This window comes from Convolutriloba macropyga, chromosome 5 (assembly GCF_964194025.1).
Source record: "Convolutriloba macropyga chromosome 5, txConMacr16.3, whole genome shotgun sequence".
Lineage (NCBI taxonomy): Eukaryota > Metazoa > Xenacoelomorpha > Acoela > Convolutidae > Convolutriloba > Convolutriloba macropyga.
Genome location: NC_134472.1, coordinates 11,713,705 through 11,732,721, shown reverse-complemented (window position 1 = coordinate 11,732,721; position 19,017 = coordinate 11,713,705). Strand labels below are relative to the sequence as shown.

At 37.0% G+C, this 19,017-nt stretch overlaps 1 protein-coding gene across 1 annotated transcript in view; it reads left to right on the top strand.

Moving 5' to 3' along the window:
- The window catches only part of LOC142339799 (uncharacterized), a 39,374-nt gene that overhangs the window by 9,525 nt on the left and 10,832 nt on the right, over window positions 1–19,017 (top strand). The window contains exons 4-5 of the mRNA XM_075390074.1: window positions 9,794–9,885; window positions 13,633–13,794. Of these exons, the coding sequence (XP_075246189.1) occupies window positions 9,794–9,885; window positions 13,633–13,794 (254 nt within the window). The remainder of the gene's footprint in view (window positions 1–9,793; window positions 9,886–13,632; window positions 13,795–19,017) is intronic.

The following is a 19,017-nucleotide window of genomic DNA, read 5'->3' as shown; positions in this document are numbered from 1 at the left end:
CCCCTAAAACTTCAGAAAATATGTTTGTGAATTAATTTTTTCCCAAAAAAACAAACACATCACAATTTAAAATTCTAAATTTGAGTCTGGTTTTTACAAATAAATTGCATCAATAGTGTATATTTTTATTATTTTGATTTCCACTATTATACGCAACCTACACTTTTTGATAAACAACACTCTCCGTGCGATATGATAGTGTAATATTATTTTCATAGCTAAGTGGGTGCAAATTTTTTTCGGGCCCAGGCGCAGTTGCGATATTTTACCATAATGGTTTTCTATGAAATGGCACCTGCTCTGTAACTGGGGCTGCATGCAGAACGGGGGCACAATAGGAAGAAGGAAGCCGATGTTTCAATCGCAATGGCCGAATGTCTAGAATTATGAAAAAACTGCCTGCAGGGCGGCAAACAGAACTGTCACCTCACCCAACGCTCTATATTAAGCCCTGGTTACAGGGCATGTGCCGTTGAATAATAAACATTTATGATAAATTATCGCGCGTGAGACCGGGGGAAAAAATAATTTCCACCCATTTAGCTGGGTGGGAACCTGAAAAGATTCAATGTTTTGTTTTTTTGTTGACCTTTGAGAACTAAAAAAGTTGTTTCTGAATTGAGTTTCTCAAAAGAAAACAAACAAATCAGAATTTATTATTCTAACTGTGATTCTGGTTTTTACAAATGAATTGCATCAATGGTTTATATTTTTCATATTTTGAATTCCAATTTTATACGCAACCTTCTTTTTCTGAGAAATAACAATCTTCCTGCGATATGATAGCATAATAATATTTTCATAGCTAAGTGGGTGCAAATTGTTTTCGCGCCCCGACGCAAGTGCGATATTTTATCATAATGGTTTTCTATGAAATGGCACCTGCTCTGTAACTGGGGCTGCATGCAGAACGGGGGCACAATAGGAAGAAAGAAGCCGATGTTTCAATCGCAATGGCCGAATGTCTAGAATTATGAAAAATCTGCCTGCAGGGCGGCAAACAGAACTGTCACCTCTCCCAACGCTCTATATTAAGCCCTGGTTACAGGGCATGTGCCGTTAAATAATAAACATTTATGATAAATTATCGCGCATGAGCCCGGGGGCAAAAATAATTTGCACCCCTTTAGCTGGGTGGGAACCTGAAAAGATCTAAAAGTTTTGGTTTTTTATTGACCTTTGAGAACTAAAAAAATTGTTTCTGAATTGATTTTCTCCAAAGAAAACAAACCTATCAGAATTTATTATTCTAACTGTGATTCTGGTGTTTACAAACGAATTGCATCAATGGTTTATTTTAATATTTTGAATTCCAATATTATACGCAACCTTCTTTTTCTGAGAAATAACAATCTTCCTGCGATATGATAGCATAATAATATTTTCATAGCTAAGTGGGTGCAAAATATTTTCGCGCCCAGTCTCAGGTGCGATATTTTATCATAATGGTTTACTATGTAATGGCACGTGCCCTGTAACTTGGGCTGCATACGGAACGGGGGGCACAATAGTAAAAAAGAATCCAATATTTCATTCGCAATTGCCGAATGTCTAGAAAAAGTTGTGCCCTGGCTGCATACAGAACCGCGCCCTCTCCCAACGCTCTGTATGCAGGCCTGGTTACAGGGCACGTGGCATTAAATAGTAGTAAACATTTATGATAAATTATTGCACGCGAGCCCGGGGCAAAAATAAATTGCACCAATTTAGCTGGTTGGGAACCTGAAAAGATCCAGAACTTTTTGCTTTTTACATTCACCCCTAAAACTTCAGAAAACATGTTTGTGAATTAATTTTTTCCCAAAAAAAACAAACACATCACAATTTAAAATTCTAAATTTGAGTCTGGTTTTTACAAATAAATGCATCAATGTTTTATTTTTTTTATTATTTTGAATTCAACTATTATTTGTGAGAAACAACACTCTCCGCGCGATATGATGGCATAATATTATTTTCATGGCAAAGAGGGTGCAAATTGTTTTTGCGCCCAGACGCAAGTGCAATATTTTATCATAATGGTTTTCTATGAAATGGCACCTGCTCTGTAACTGGGGCTGCATGCACAACGGGGGCACAATAGGAAGAAAGAACCCGATGTTTCAATCGCAATGGCCGAATGTCTAGAATTATGGAAAAACTGCCTGCAGGGCGGCAAACAGAACTGTCACCTCTCCCAACGCTCTATATTAAGCCCTGGATACAGGGCAAATGCCAGTGAATAATAAACGTTTATGATAAATTACCGCGCGTGAGCCCGGGGGCAAAAATATTTTGCACCCATTTAGCTGGGTTGGAACCTGAAAAGATCTAAAAGTTTTGGTTTTTTTATTGACCTCTGAGAAATTTAAAAAAGCTGTTCCTGAATTGATTTTCTCCAAAGAAAAGAAACATATCAGAATTTTTTATTCTAACTGTCATTGTGGTTTTTACAAATGAATTGCATCAATGGTTTATATTTTTATTATTTTGAATTCCAATTTTATACGCAACCTTCTTTTTCTGAGAAATAACAATCTTCCTGCGATATGATAGCATAATAATATTTTCATAGCTAAGTGGGTGCAAATTGTTTTCGCGCCCCGACGCAAGTGCGATATTTTATCATAATGGTTTTCTATGAAATGGCACCTGCTCTGTAACTGGGGCTGCATGCAGAACGGGGGCACAATAGGAAGAAAGAAGCCGATGTTTCAATCGCAATGGCCGAATGTCTAGAATTATGAAAAATCTGCCTGCAGGGCGGCAAACAGAACTGTCACCTCTCCCAACGCTCTATATTAAGCCCTGATTACAGGGCATGTGCCGTTAAATAATAAACATTTATGATAAATTATCGCGCGTGAGCCCGGGGGAAAAAATAATTTCCAACCATTTAGCTGGGTGGGAACCTGAAAAGATTCAATGTTTTGTTTTTTGTTGACCTTTGAGAACTAAAAAAATTGTTTCTGAATTGAGTTTCTCAAAAGAAAACAAACAAATCAGAATTTATTATTCTAACTGTGATTCTGGTTTTTACAAATGATTTTATACGCAACCTTCTTTTTCTGAGAAATAACAATCTTCCTGCGATATGATAGCATAATAATATTTTCATAGCTAAGTGGGTGCAAAATATTTTCGCGCCCAGTCTCAGGTGCGATATTTTATCATAATGGTTTACTATGTAATGGCACGTGCCCTGTAACTTGGGCTGCATACAGAACGGGGGGCACAATAGTAAAAAAGAATCCAATATTTCATTCGCAATTGCCGAATGTCTAGAAAAAGTTGTGCCCTGGCTGCATACAGAACCGCGCCCTCTCCCAACGCTCTGTATGCAGGCCTGGTTACAGGGCACGTGGCATTAAATAGTAGTAAACATTTATGATAAATTATTGCACGCGAGCCCGGGGCAAAAATAAATTGCACCAATTTAGCTGGTTGGGAACCTGAAAAGATCCAGAACTTTTTGCTTTTTACATTCACCCCTAAAACTTCAGAAAACATGTTTGTGAATTAATTTTTTCCCAAAAAAACAAACACATCACAATTTAAAATTCTAAATTTGAGTCTGGTTTTTACAAATAAATGCATCAATGTTTTATTTTTTTTATTATTTTGAATTCCACTATTATTTGTGAGAAACAACACTCTCCGCGCGATATGATGGCATAATATTATTTTCATGGCAAAGAGGGTGCAAATTGTTTTTGCGCCCAGACGCAAGTGCAATATTTTATCATAATGGTTTTCTATGAAATGGCACCTGCTCTGTAACTGGGGCTGCATGCACAACGGGGGCACAATAGGAAGAAAGAACCCGATGTTTCAATCGCAATGGCCGAATGTCTAGAATTATGGAAAAACTGCCTGCAGGGCGGCAAACAGAACTGTCACCTCTCCCAACGCTCTATATTAAGCCCTGGATACAGGGCACATGCCAGTGAATAATAAACGTTTATGATAAATTACCGCGCGTGAGCCCGGGGGCAAAAATATTTTGCACCCATTTAGCTGGGTTGGAACCTGAAAAGATCTAAAAGTTTTGGTTTTTTTATTGACCTCTGAGAAATTTAAAAAAGCTGTTCCTGAATTGATTTTCTCCAAAGAAAAGAAACATATCAGAATTTTTTATTCTAACTGTCATTGTGGTTTTTACAAATGAATTGCATCAATGGTTTATATTTTTATTATTTTGAATTCCAATTTTATACGCAACCTTCTTTTTCTGAGAAATAACAATCTTCCTGCGATATGATAGCATAATAATATTTTCATAGCTAAGTGGGTGCAAATTGTTTTCGCGCCCCGACGCAAGTGCGATATTTTATCATAATGGTTTTCTATGAAATGGCACCTGCTCTGTAACTGGGGCTGCATGCAGAACGGGGGCACAATAGGAAGAAAGAAGCCGATGTTTCAATCGCAATGGCCGAATGTCTAGAATTATGAAAAATCTGCCTGCAGGGCGGCAAACAGAACTGTCACCTCTCCCAACGCTCTATATTAAGCCCTGGTTACAGGGCATGTGCCGTTAAATAATAAACATTTATGATAAATTATCGCGCGTGAGCCCGGGGGAAAAAATAATTTCCACCCATTTAGCTGGGTGGGAACCTGAAAAGATTCAATGTTTTGTTTTTTTGTTGACCTTTGAGAACTAAAAAAGTTGTTTCTGAATTGAGTTTCTCAAAAGAAAACAAACAAATCAGAATTTATTATTCTAACTGTGATTCTGGTTTTTACAAATGAATTGCATCAATGGTTTATATTTTTAATATTTTGAATTCCAATTTTATACGCAACCTTCTTTTTCTGAGAAATAACAATCTTCCTGCGATATGATAGCATAATAATATTTTCATAGCTAAGTGGGTGCAAATTGTTTTCGCGCCCCGACGCAAGTGCGATATTTTATCATAATGGTTTTCTATGAAATGGCACCTGCTCTGTAACTGGGGCTGCATGCAGAACGGGGGCACAATAGGAAGAAAGAAGCCGATGTTTCAATCGCAATGGCCGAATGTCTAGAATTATGAAAAATCTGCCTGCAGGGCGGCAAACAGAACTGTCACCTCTCCCAACGCTCTATATTAAGCCCTGGTTACAGGGCATGTGCCGTTAAATAATAAACATTTATGATAAATTATCGCGCATGAGCCCGGGGGCAAAAATAATTTGCACCCCTTTAGCTGGGTGGGAACCTGAAAAGATCTAAAAGTTTTGGTTTTTTATTGACCTTTGAGAACTAAAAAAATTGTTTCTGAATTGATTTTCTCCAAAGAAAACAAACCTATCAGAATTTATTATTCTAACTGTGATTCTGGTGTTTACAAACGAATTGCATCAATGGTTTATTTTAATATTTTGAATTCCAATATTATACGCAACCTTCTTTTTCTGAGAAATAACAATCTTCCTGCGATATGATAGCATAATAATATTTTCATAGCTAAGTGGGTGCAAAATATTTTCGCGCCCAGTCTCAGGTGCGATATTTTATCATAATGGTTTACTATGTAATGGCACGTGCCCTGTAACTTGGGCTGCATACAGAACGGGGGGCACAATAGTAAAAAAGAATCCAATATTTCATTCGCAATTGCCGAATGTCTAGAAAAAGTTGTGCCCTGGCTGCATACAGAACCGCGCCCTCTCCCAACGCTCTGTATGCAGGCCTGGTTACAGGGCACGTGGCATTAAATAGTAGTAAACATTTATGATAAATTATTGCACGCGAGCCCGGGGCAAAAATAAATTGCACCAATTTAGCTGGTTGGGAACCTGAAAAGATCCAGAACTTTTTGCTTTTTACATTCACCCCTAAAACTTCAGAAAACATGTTTGTGAATTAATTTTTTCCCAAAAAAACAAACACATCACAATTTAAAATTCTAAATTTGAGTCTGGTTTTTACAAATAAATGCATCAATGTTTTATTTTTTTTATTATTTTGAATTCCACTATTATACGCAACCTTCTATTTCTGAGAAACAACACTCTCCGCGCGATATGATGGCATAATATTATTTTCATGGCAAAGAGGGTGCAAATTGTTTTCGCGCCCAGACGCAAGTGCAATATTTTATCATAATGGTTTTTTATGAAATGGCACCTGCTCTGTAACTGGGGCTGCATGCACAACGGGGGCACAATAGGAAGAAAGAACCCGATGTTTCAATCGCAATGGCCGAATGTCTAGAATTATGGAAAAACTGCCTGCAGGGCGGCAAACAGAACTGTCACCTCTCCCAACGCTCTATATTAAGCCCTGGATACAGGGCACATGCCAGTGAATAATAAACATTTATGATAAATTACCGCGCGTGAGCCCGGGGGCAAAAATATTTTGCACCCATTTAGCTGGGTTGGAACCTGAAAAGATCTAAAAGTTTTGGTTTTTTTATTGACCTCTGAGAAATTTAAAAAAGCTGTTTCTGAATTGATTTTCTCCAAAGAAAAGAAACATATCAGAATTTTTTATTCTAACTGTCATTGTGGTTTTTACAAATGAATTGCATCAATGGTTTATATTTTTATTATTTTGAATTCCAATATTATACACAACCTTCTTTTTCTGAGAAACAACAATTTCCCTGCGATTTGATAGCATAATATTATTTTCATAGCAAAGTGGGTGCAAAATATTTTCGCGCCCAGTCTCAGGTGCGATATTTTATCATAATGGTTTACTATGTAATGGCACGTGCCCTGTAACTGGGGCTTCATACAGAACGGGGGCACAATAGGAAAAAAGAATCCAATATTTCAATCGCAATGGCCGAATATCTAGAACTATGAAAAAACAGTGCGCCGGGCTGCAAACAGAACTTTGTTCTCTCCCAACGCTCTCTATGCAGCCCTGGTTACAGGGCAAGTGCCATTAAATAATAATCACTTATGATAAATTATCGCATGTGAGCCCGGGGGCAAAAATAATTTGCACCCATTTAGCTGGTTGCAAACTTGAAAAGATCCAAAAGTTTTGGTTTTTATATTGACCTTTAAAAAGTTATAAAAGTTGTTTCTGAATTAATTTTCTCCAAAGAAAACAAACATATCAGAATTTATTATTCTAAATTGTGATTCTGGTTTTTACAAATAAATTGCATCAAAAGTGTATATTTTTATTATTTTGATTTCCACTATTATACGCAACCTACACTTTTTGATAAACAACACTCTCCGTGCGATATGATAGTATAATATTATTTTCATAGCTAAGTGGGTGCAAATTTTTTTCGGGCCCAGGCGCAGTTGCGGTATTTTACCATAATGGTTTACTATGTAATGGAACGTGCCCTGTAACTGGGGCTACATACCGAACGAGGGACACAATAGGAAAAAAAATCCAATATTTCAATCACAATTGCCGAATGTCTAGAAAAGATTGTGCCCCGGCTGCATACAGAACCGTGCCCTCTCCCAACGCTCTCTATGCAGTCCTGGTTAGAGGGCAACAAGCATTAAATAGTAAACATTTATGATAAATTCTTGCACCTGAGCCCGGGGGCAAAAATAAATTACACCCATTTAGTTGGGTGGGAACCTGAAAAGATCCAAAAAATTTATAAAAATTAAATTAAACCTTTAAAAGTAATAAAAATTGTTTCTTCTGAATTGTTTTTCTACAAAGAAGAGGAACCTATCAGGATTTATTATTCTTAATGTGATTCTGGGCTTTACAAACAAACTGAATCAATGGTTTTTTTTTATTTTTTCGATTTCCACTGTTATACGCAACCTTCTCTTTTTGAGAAACAACACTCTCCCTGCGATATGATAGCATAATATTATTTTCATAGCTAATTGGGTGCATATTTTTTTCGCGCCCTGGCGCAGGAGCGATATTTCATATAATGGTCTAGTATGTAATGGCACGTGCCCTGTAACTGGGGCTGCACACAGAACGGGGCACAAAAGGAGAAAAGAATCCAGTATTTCAACCGCAATCGCCGAATGTTTTGAACTATGAAAAAACTATGCCCCGGGCATCAAACAGAACTGTGCCCTCTCCCAGCGGTCTGTATGCAGCCCTGGTTACAGGGCACGTGCCATTAAATAGTAAACAATTATGATAAATTATCGCACGTCAGCCCAGGGGCGAAAATAATTGGAATCAACTTAAACTTTTGGTTTTTTATTGACCTTTAAAAAGTTAGAAAAATTGTTTCTGAATTGATTTTTTGCAAAAAACAAACATATCAGAATTTATTATTCTGAATGTGATTCTGGTTTTACGAATTAATTGCATCAAAGGTTCACATTTTTATTATTCTGAATTCCATTATTATACGCAACCTTTTCTTCTTGGGAAACAACATTCTCCCTGCGTAATGATAGCATAAGACTTTTTTCATAGCTAAGTCGGTGCATTTTTTTTGCACCGCGAACGTGCGATAGTTTATTATAATGGTTTGCTATGTAATGGCACGTGTCCTGTAACCGAGGCCGCATACAGAACGGGGGGCACAAACGGAAGAAAGAATCCGATGTTTCAATCGCATTGGCCGAATGTCTGGAACTGATCAAAATTTGGGTCACAAACTGCCCTCTTTCTTAATTTATGCACCCCCACCCCACACCCGTTTTCAGAGCACGTGTCATTACATATTAAATCTTTATATAAAAATTTCGCAGGTGCATCTTTTGGGGGCAAATTATTTTGCACCCTCTAAGCTGGGACAAGATCCACAATTTGTGATCTATTCTGCCCCCCCCCCCTTGTTTTTTATGACCCCCTAGTACAAAGGATGTGTTGTTATATAGCTCGTTATCATGTAAAAATATTGCACATGCGCCGGGGGTAACAAAAAATATATTCCTACTAAGTTGGGTTGGGAGAGAATAGATCCAAAATTTGCTAGCTAGTTTAAAAAAGTAGTATTTTCGCCGTTTGAATATTTGATCATCCTTCAAAATAAGAGTATTGGTGATAAAATGAACCTGTGTTTCACGACTATTATAAATATATGAAACTTTGTAGCAAAAAAGAGGCTGATTTAGGTCCAGTAATTGATAAGAAAAGAAATCATGAATACCTTTTAATTCAAATGAACAACTAATATAATAAAACACGGTAAACGTAAGCGTAACCGTTATACACACCTGTAAAAATAACTTTTATCCCTGATTTTCAGAATGTCATTAGACTACATCTTTATTGCTAATTTACTTGAAAATTTTATTGTTCTTGTGAACCGGGATATTATAAGTGGATGTAAAATTGCTAGTTGTCTTTTCAATCCACAATTAGTATTGGGAGGGACATTGCTCAAGTTCATCACCAGTCAAGTTTTCTTTCAGTTCGGTCCGATAATATTGCAGCATTTAACTACTGGCACAATGAACATGTGAAAGGTAAGACAATAGTGACAAAACGCGAACATTTTGGAGGATACTTTTATCAAATTTGAACTAAAATACCATACTGTCACAATTGTCCTTAAGGGCTGATAACCCTAATATTAAAATATGAATAGGATTAACAAACTCCATTAGATGCATTTGAGCAAATGCAGTTTTTGCTACGTAATGACTTAAGTGAAACCAAAAACAGGACAAAGAATTTGAGATTGGCTTTGTAGCAAAATTGTTAAATTTTGGATAATATGTACTATCTCTGAGATAACAATTGTACAAACCGGTAGATAGTGAAAATTAGCGAATGGCACCCCTGGTTTAAATTTTAAATTAACTGGGTTTTCTGCTAACTAACCATCGCTTTCACCCTCATTCCTTTTTAGAACCCAATCCGACCAACAGTCAGTGCAATCGATGTCCAGCTTTAGTTTTTTTCTGTATGTTTCAGACACTCTCACATGACGAATTTCAGAATTTGAACCTTGTAAACAGAAGAGCACCAGGATTAGTAACTACTGGTTTAGAAAGCAAAAAATTTCAGTGAGTGTTTCTAATTTTTTGAGTGTTTGCGCCAAATTTTGTTCGCGCTTACAAGTAGTTTTTATTGCAAAAAAACCGGCGTCATACTGACGTAAACAGCTGCCAAGAGTGAGCTCAATATAACCCGGAGATTGGTGGCAGAGCAAATCAGCGCTGAATCAGTCTAGAGACATTCTGGTTTTAGGATGACCAGCACTCTGTTTAAGTCCCAATGTACACGGGTCATTCTTGATTTTTGTGTATAATTTGCTGCATGAAAAAATATATGCGATCCAAATTTCCTTGTTTTCTTGTAACATTTAATTTGCGTCGCAAGTCATAAAACCTTAGCTAAATGGGCTTTGTGGTAATTGCCTACAACCTAGTTTAATAATAGTCGCACAGCAATAGCTGGGGCAATTATTGGCCTTCTCTTGGTTTTTTTTATTTCGTCGTCATGATTTTTGTTACGACCATATGACGTCACAGCCACTTTTTGTTCATTCGTTCATGCAATTTCAACTGAATTGCATGTGGGACGTCATTTTTTGCTCTTAAGGGAGCGAATTTTTCTGTTCATGCGCGTGATTAAAATTTTGGTCACACTTGACTTACCTCACTCTCAAAAATGATTTCCTCAATTTGAAATTGACTTCTATTTACTTTAATTCAAAGAGCTAAGGTCAAATGGTTTTGTGTCAATCTAAATGAAGGTTATTTGAGATCAGCTAATAGAGACAGCAATAAATTATACAGATTTTTAATCAAAATATAAGAGATCAGCCTTCAATGAAAAGACGAATTTTTTGGTCTGTCTTTTTTATTGTTTTTTTAGACTGCTGATCTACGAATCTTCTGCGGCTATTTTCTCGCAATCTGCCAGCTGTGTTATATAAATGCTGTGTATACTGCTAAAGTAAATACCAGTTATAAGCTGCAAACGTATGACATCACTCTGCTCAAACTTAATTTTGGGGTATGAGTAATTTTCAGGCTGTGCAAGATATGTTTACCTGGGCTAACTCCATGACCTCACTATAATCACAATGAAGAAGAACTGCACATAGAGAAACTTAAAATATTCTGGAGATGCAATGTTTCTGAACTGAATTAAATTTTTACACATTAAATTCAACGCTGAAATGCTCAGAGACTCAAGTCCGCGACTAATGGTTGAAAATTATTCTCTGTACTAACTGTAGTACTGTAACAACAGAAATAGTGAAAAAAATAGCAAACTGAAAGCTGCAAGTGTTTTCTCCCTTTTACCGGTTTCCCGGTCTGTTTCAATAACTGTTCTGTAGGTAATACAAAACTACCAATTTTGAAACTGGCATCATTAATTTTTTTTGTTTTCTCGCGTCAAAGAATTAATTTTATTTGACCTACATTTCTAAAAAAAATTGATGACAATCAAAACGAAAAAGAATTAAAAACCAGCGTTTTTGTTGCACTAATCTCCAACCAATTTGATTCTCCTATCTAGCCTAGATATCTGAGTTTGTTGTCCAGCATCCTGTTAGGCAGTTAGTCAACTTTTTTCCCGAGATAAAAAAATAGAAAACAATTCATGATAATATTTAATTTTGATAAGATATTGGAAAAACTAATAACGGTTACTGTTACGTCTATTGGGTAACCAGGGTAATGGTAGTTTGGCATACTTCATCAAATTGTAGCGTTAAAAATTGTTTCAAAACTCAAAATTTGTACCAAGTTCAAAAGTCTCAGCGGCCACTGGTTGGTTTATCCCGCTGATTTTTGTGTCCGAATTCAATTTGGCGTAATCGGCATTGATGTCAGCAAATCATTACAAATGATGGAACCTAAAAATGAAAAAAAAAAGAAAATAGTACTCTAATACCTGCTTTTTGTTGATCAATCGCCCATTTCTCTCTCTCCTTCTCTCTCTCTCTCTCTCTCTCTCTCTCTCTCTCTCTCTCTCTCTCTCCTGTGTTTAATTTAATGCATAAAAATAATATGCTCAGTTTAACTCCAGACAACAAGGTTTGATTTATATACAAATCGAACTTCCTTGTTTTCTTGTAGCATTCAATTTGCGTCGCATGTCATAACCACCAAAATAAATGGGCTTTGTGGCAATTGCCTACAGACTAGCTTATATATATAAGTAGTGTGTATACTTTTATAGTAATTGCCAGCTATAAGCTGCAAAACTTGACATCAATCTGCTCCGACTTAATTTTGGGGTGTGAGTATTTTTCAGACTGTACAGGATGAGTATACCCTGGCCTTACTCGATGACCTCAACTTAATCAAAATGAAGAACTGCACATAGAGAAACTAAAGATGTTCTGCAGATGCAAGGTTTCTGAACTGAATTAAATTTTTACACATGAAATGTTCTGGTTCAGCGCTGAAATGCTCAGAGACTCAAGTCCGGGAATAATTGTTGAAAATTGTTGTCCTTTGTCTTAGCTGTAGTACTACTTAGCTTAAAAAAACATTACCTACTTAACTTTATTTCACTTTCTTAATTTGAGAGGGCATTACTTTCTGAAAAACAGATATTCTCTGGGTGTCTCAAAATTCCCTAGGAACCGCAAAATTCTGTTGATTTTTTTCTGGACCCCGCCTTATTGTCTATTTTTTCAAGGTCAGCAACTCTTATCAGCTTAAGGTCTTTTGTCATTAAAAATTTGATCTTTTATAGATCTATCAGGCCAAAATTGTTTATATTACTCTCTCAGTGTAGTAAAAAGATTAGCAAATTGAAGGCTGTAAGAGTTTTCTCTTTTTCTCGGTTTCGCGGTCTGGTGCAATAACTGTTCTCGGGATAATACAAAACCACCACTTTTGAAACTCGCATCATTAATTTTTTAGTTTCTCGCGTCAAAGAATAAACTTTATTGACCTACATATCTAAAAAAATTGATGGCACTTAAAATCAAAAAGAAACAAAAACACAGCGTTTATGTAGCATTATTCTCTAAACAATTTTGATTTTCTCTTATATAGCCTAGCTATCTGAGTATGTCTTCAAGCATCCTGTTAGGCAGTTGGTCATCTTTTTTCCCGAGATAAAAAAATAGATTACTTTTCATGATAATCTTTAATTTCAAAAAATATCAGAGAAACTGTTACCGGTTACTGTTACGTCCATTGGGTAACCAGGGTGCTGGTATCCTGGCATATATCAGTGATTTTTGGCGCTAAATTGTTTCAAATCACAAAAGTTGTGCCGAGGTCAAAAGTTTCAGCGGCTGGTTCTATGTATATCCCGCTGTTTTTTTTTTCTTTTATTCATTTAAGGTGTCCATTTTCTATTTGGCACAGGCGGCATTGATATCAGCAAATCATTGCAAATGGTGGGATCTGAAACTAGTACACCCAGAAAAAAACAAGGAAAATAGTACACAAATACATGCTTATTGTTATTCAATCGCACTTCTCTCTCTCTCTCTCTCTCTCTCTCTCTCTCTCTCTCTCTCTCTCTCTCTCTCTCTCTCTCTCTCTCTCTCTCTCTCTCTCTCTCTCTCTCTCTCTCTCTCTAGCGAGGCACTAGTAATGAATGACGCTCGGGGCAAGTGTACAAAGAACTAAAATAAAACATTGAAATCAACATACAAACTACTATAACCATAGACTTTTTTGAAAAATCGTGAAAACAATAGAAAATTATAGGGACCATAGAAAACGATTAACCCGTATAGTTTAAAAAAACAGTTTTTTGACATTATCGACATTTTCAATGTTGATATTTCTATTTTGAATGCAAAATGTCTGATACTTCTTTGTGTTTCGCAGCGGACTTTACGGTGGTGAGATTAAGACACAGAAGAAGGAAAATCCATCAGAACAGATAAAGAAAGGTCAAGAAAGACGAAAGAAGTTGACATATCCAGAGTACTTTCCAAGTGGAACATCTACGTCACTTCGTGAAGCCATTCGTGACAATCCGGACAGATTGTGAGTTAAATTAACGTTGTAATTTAGGAAATTCTGTTCACAAACGAGGAATCAGTACAATGTCAGAAGCCGACAAGTCTGAAATTAAGATTATTAATAGCCGCCGTCAGCCTCTCAGAGGCTAGAATTTAGGTCCTCTCCTTTTTACGACTCCAAAAGGAGTATTCGAGAAGTCATTTTAAGACTCGATGAGTCGTTGCGGTTTTCGGTTTTTTTAAAGACTCGAAGAGGCTTGATGGTTTTCTGTTTTTTACTACTCGAAGAGGAGGGTTGGTGAAGCGTCTTTTTTTTGATCAGTAAATTTGTTGGAGTGCATTTAAAACAGGAAGTGAAATACCTGAAAAGAAAGTATTCAGTTCAAATTGCTGAAGAACTGATAAAAGAGAGAGTGGTTTTCTGTTCATGCAATATTTTCGAGAGAGAGTGAGAAAAGTAGGTGTAAAAAATTTTCGTTAAGCGAGCGTTTTTTATCATAAGCGGCATTTTCAAAGTAGTTTCTTAGTTCAAACTTCAATTTTTTCGGTAAAGGATTTTTGTATTGTTTACCCGAACTAGTAATATTGCGTTTAAAAGCTTTTCTGACTGTCTGAACCAAAAAATGATGTTTTCTGTTCAATTTTGAGCTATTTTTACTATTTTGCCATGTTGCACGCTTTTTTAGCAGCTTTTAATTACATCTTCAAAACTATAGAGCATTTGTTTAATCCTGTAGTTCAACCTAGCTGCTTTAGTGGTTTGGGATGGCTTTGTAATAAAAACTTGTTATGGGTTTTTCGTTGATTTTTGGAGATAGTTGAGTCAATTAATGCAAATTTTGGACAATTTTTGTCTGTTGTTAAGATTTTTTTTGAAATATTTTGCTCTTTTTAAGATTTTTTCCGTAGTTTTTCTTGTTTAACATTTATTTTGGAACTATTTAATAGATGTTGCTCCCAAAAGGTGGCTTTGAAGGTCATTGGTGGCACTTTTCAGTGAAATAAGAAATACAAATTTTGTTTTACAAAGTAATACAAAATTTTTCAGTTTATTTTTTTGTTCTTTGCATTTTTTTGTTGTTTAATAAAGTTTTACGATTTGTTGGTTTGGTATGTGTCTAAATAGAAGCAAAAATAAAATTTATTTGCGGAATGATTGATTGGAAACAGCATTTCAGCATTTTGTGGATAAGTTTGTTCAAATGTTCTGTCAAATTTATTTTTGGCTTTATCGTTCGTTTCTTTTTCCTTACACCAGTTTTCTCTATATGAAGCATTTTGTCGTCTCTTTTGTCAATTGATATTCAGTTAATGATTGAGAACTAACCACAAATCGTGATGAAAACTTGAATCCTATTCTTTATCAGTTTTTGTTGTCGGGTACTTTTCTCTTGTAATTTTGCCTGTTATTCTTTCAAATTATTAGCGTTCTCATTTAAGAGGCTCAATCTGTTAGTTAGTGTAATCAATTGTCTATTCCGTGTCGTTTCAGAAAGTGTAATGGGTCGGTTTTTGTTCAGTTAGCGAGCAGCAAAACTCCGTTTCAGTAAAATTTGGTTTTACTTCTTTAAATTTTCTTCTTCCTGAGTTTCTCCATACATACCGTTTCTCTTCTTTCTCCGATCCGCCGATAGTCAACTTTCGAATGATAACTTTTTTGTCGCACTTTCTATTTGCCATTAGTTTATTCGGATTCCCACCTTCTGACTACAATTTGTCAGATATCTTATTAGTTTTTGTTATCAGGTCTCGTTTTCTTCATAAAATTTGTTGGAGCTGAGCTTAAGGAATAACAAGCTTGCATAGGCGGGGAAAATAGAAACAAAACACTTTCTGTTGTCTTAGTCATTTTAATAGTTGTAGTTCTAGTTCTAGTTACAGTTTGTCACGTGAGAAAAAAGAGAAAAGGGGGAAATAACAATAAGCAACACACACAACGCAACGTAGCAGCCGCAGAAAACGGCTTAAAGTATAACTCAGCAAAATATTGCAAAAAACAAATTGTCTTGAGCAGTAAATAACATGTTACTGTGTCTTGAACTAGAAACATTCCTGAGCAGTAAATTGTTACTGTGTCTTGTATTCAAAATATTATTCTTGAGCGGTAAATTCTGTTACTGTGTCTTGCATCAACGAAGTATTGGAGCTGAAATTCAACTGTTACAACCCCAACTTCTGGTATTCTCAACTTGTGAGTACAAACAGCAAAACCCAACTTAGGTTTAAATTTAAATATTTTTGCACAAACAGGTCTTAGACATATATCTTTGTCTTCGATTTGTTTTTTCTATCGGATTGAACTGGTATACATAAAGAGATCCCGTATTGTGTGATCTGTAGCAATCCAGTTCAAATTGATAGTTGAAAAAACTAAAATCAGCGAATAGTTACGAACTAAAATAGTTAATGCAACGGTAAGTACAGCAGAGCGGATATATAGTTACAAAAGCGAACTGCATAAACGAAGTATCCGGACAGATTTTCGTAACCACTCAGAACGAACTGGGCGGTGTAAAACTTTCTTTGTGAAACACAAGGAGAGCAGCCGTTACATTTGGTCCGCCGACCCGGACAGTGGAATAAACTGCTGTCCAACCCAACAGTCGAAGTGACGAAGTCATCGACGAACGAGAACAAAACTCAACGAGCAATTCAACAACGCAAAACCAATTAGGCAAAGTGCATTAGAAGTTGAATAGCAAGGCTTAATTAAAGCAATTAAACAAAATGTACTGTAGATATTCAAGCTGCAGTCCCAAAGTACAAACGCAGTGACTCCGTCACAGAGTCAGGACATTTTGCTTAGACAGATTAGCAACTCCGAAAAACAAATCGAAGAAAAAATTCAGGAGGGCCGGGAGCTAATCAGAAACAACGATAGATCAAGCAAACTCAAGACCATCTATAAACAGGTGCTGAAACTTGACGACTCTCTTTGCATTCTTAACCGAAAGCGAGCAAATTTTCTTCGTGATTCTGAATTGTTTGAACGTTACGAAGCCGAACGACTAAATTTCTTACGAAAATTAAACGCAGACTGGTTACCATACATTCACGGAGAAACAAAGATGACGGATCAACAGAATCAAACCGCACAATCGACAAGCGATGCAGAACTAACTGCCGCTAAGTCTTCACAATTTGTTGTAGGAGTTTCTCAACAAACTGCTGAAAATGGAAACCCAAACAAAGACAACAATTCAAAGGCCTCCTCTCATAAACGAGCTAAGAAGGCAGAAAAGCTTGCGGCTCTAGAGAAAGACTTTGCATCAAAAATGAGGTTGAAGAAAATTGAATTCGAATTGAAAAGGAAGGAGCTTGAAATGGAGATGCAACTTTTTGAAGAAGAAGGAGCACTGAAACTGGAATACGAGAAAGAAGCTCTTGACGCAAGAGCACCAGAATCTGATGACAGTGCAACCCCTAGTATTCGAAGTAGATCACCATTCAACTGGAAAACCCCGAAGGATAAAGATGTTTCCGGTTGGCTCGATAACTCGGATAAGTTTTCCAACTTGCACAATCATAGTTTTGAGCGTGCGAAAACCAGGATTGACAACAATTATCCCAGGGTAAGCTTCAATCGAGAAGGTGTACTTAAATCACGGTCACCAAGTGGAGAGCGTGCCAGCACAGCCCGGGAACAAGACAAATTTAAGCGTAATAAACCAAGCAGTAGTAGTCAGCTACCTAAGTTGAAGTTGAGTTCATTCGACGGAAACCCGCTAGAGTGGCCGGAGTGGTCGAATATGTTCAAAGCAACGGTTCACCATCGCGATATACCCGACTCAGAGAAAATGAGCCACTTGAAAACTTTGTTGACAGGTAAAGCAAAGTCAGCTATATCAGGAATGGGCTATTCGGGAGAATTCTACGCTCAAGCGTGGGAACTCCTGGGACGGAAGTTTGGGCGACCTTACCTAATTGTCGACGCTCAGCTTAACACATTGCGCAAACAACAACCAATTCGAATGCACGACTCAACGGCTATAATTAATTACTCAATAACAATCAGCAACCTAGTTAAAGTACTGAAGCAATACAACTATGAGGGCGACCTGCAATCAAGTTCAACACTGCAAGTGGCAATTGAAAAACTGCCCCCAAACTTGAAAGAAAAGTGGTTCTTTTTCGTTGACGAGTGTCAAGAAGATAGGCCCGATCTCACTCTCCTTGAAAAATGGTTAGCTCGAATGGCTTTTGTCCATGAAGGAATGCCATCAACCAAGAGCGAACGGAAGGAAGATGATCGACCAAACGCTAACAGGGAAAAACGATTCTCAAAATCGTCAAACGTTACTGCGAGTTCGAATGCGAACGAAACGAAGCAAATGCAAAACAACAACTGCCCACTAGCGGATGGCACTCATAAAATATGGAACTGTCCAATATTTAAGAATATGAATGTCACCGATCGCTATGCAGCAGTGAGAAAAGAACGTTTATGTTATGGATGTCTTGGGAAAGGGCATGCAATCAAAAATTGTAAAGTCCACCCGTGCGGTATAAATGGATGTACCAAAAAGCACAACAGACTGCTACACTCAGAAAACCAAATGGACGAGGGTAGTCAAGCAGTTAATGTAAGCGCAGCAACAATCAGCCAGAGTAACCAAGTTACTAGTTTTCTTCAAATAGTTCCGGTATCGGTTCAGAGCGGTGGTAACAGGTTGAGTACCTACGCTTTCCTCGATAGTTGGTCAACAGTATCATTCATCGATCACAGTGTCAAGGATCAACTACAAGCCAAAGGCATGGACGTTACCTTGAACATAGCTGGCATACATGGGACGCAAGATTTGAGGACAGAGAAGGTTCCTATCACAATAAAGGGACTACATTCAAAGGTGCATTCGATTGAAGCGTTTGCACACCCATCAATCTCGTTGGGAAACACAACATTTGATTACAAGGAACTGAAGAACAAATTCAGACATCTGAATGTTCTCACTAACAGAACATTCAACCTGATGGAAGTAGGCATCAAACTTGGACAAGATGCCTACGAAATTCAACGTCCATTGGACTATAAGATTGGAACACGAAGTGAGCCTTTCGCCGTCTTAACAGAATTAGGATGGGTAGTCAGTGGTCCCATGACAGGCAAGAAAAGTCAAGATGTTTGTCATTTTGCCTTCACAGAAGATGTGAAAGTGGCAGAAAATATCCAATCATGGTGGGACATAGAAACCTATGCTTCCAAAATAAATGTTGTAAGTCAATCAAAGAAAGAGCAGCAAGCTCAGAA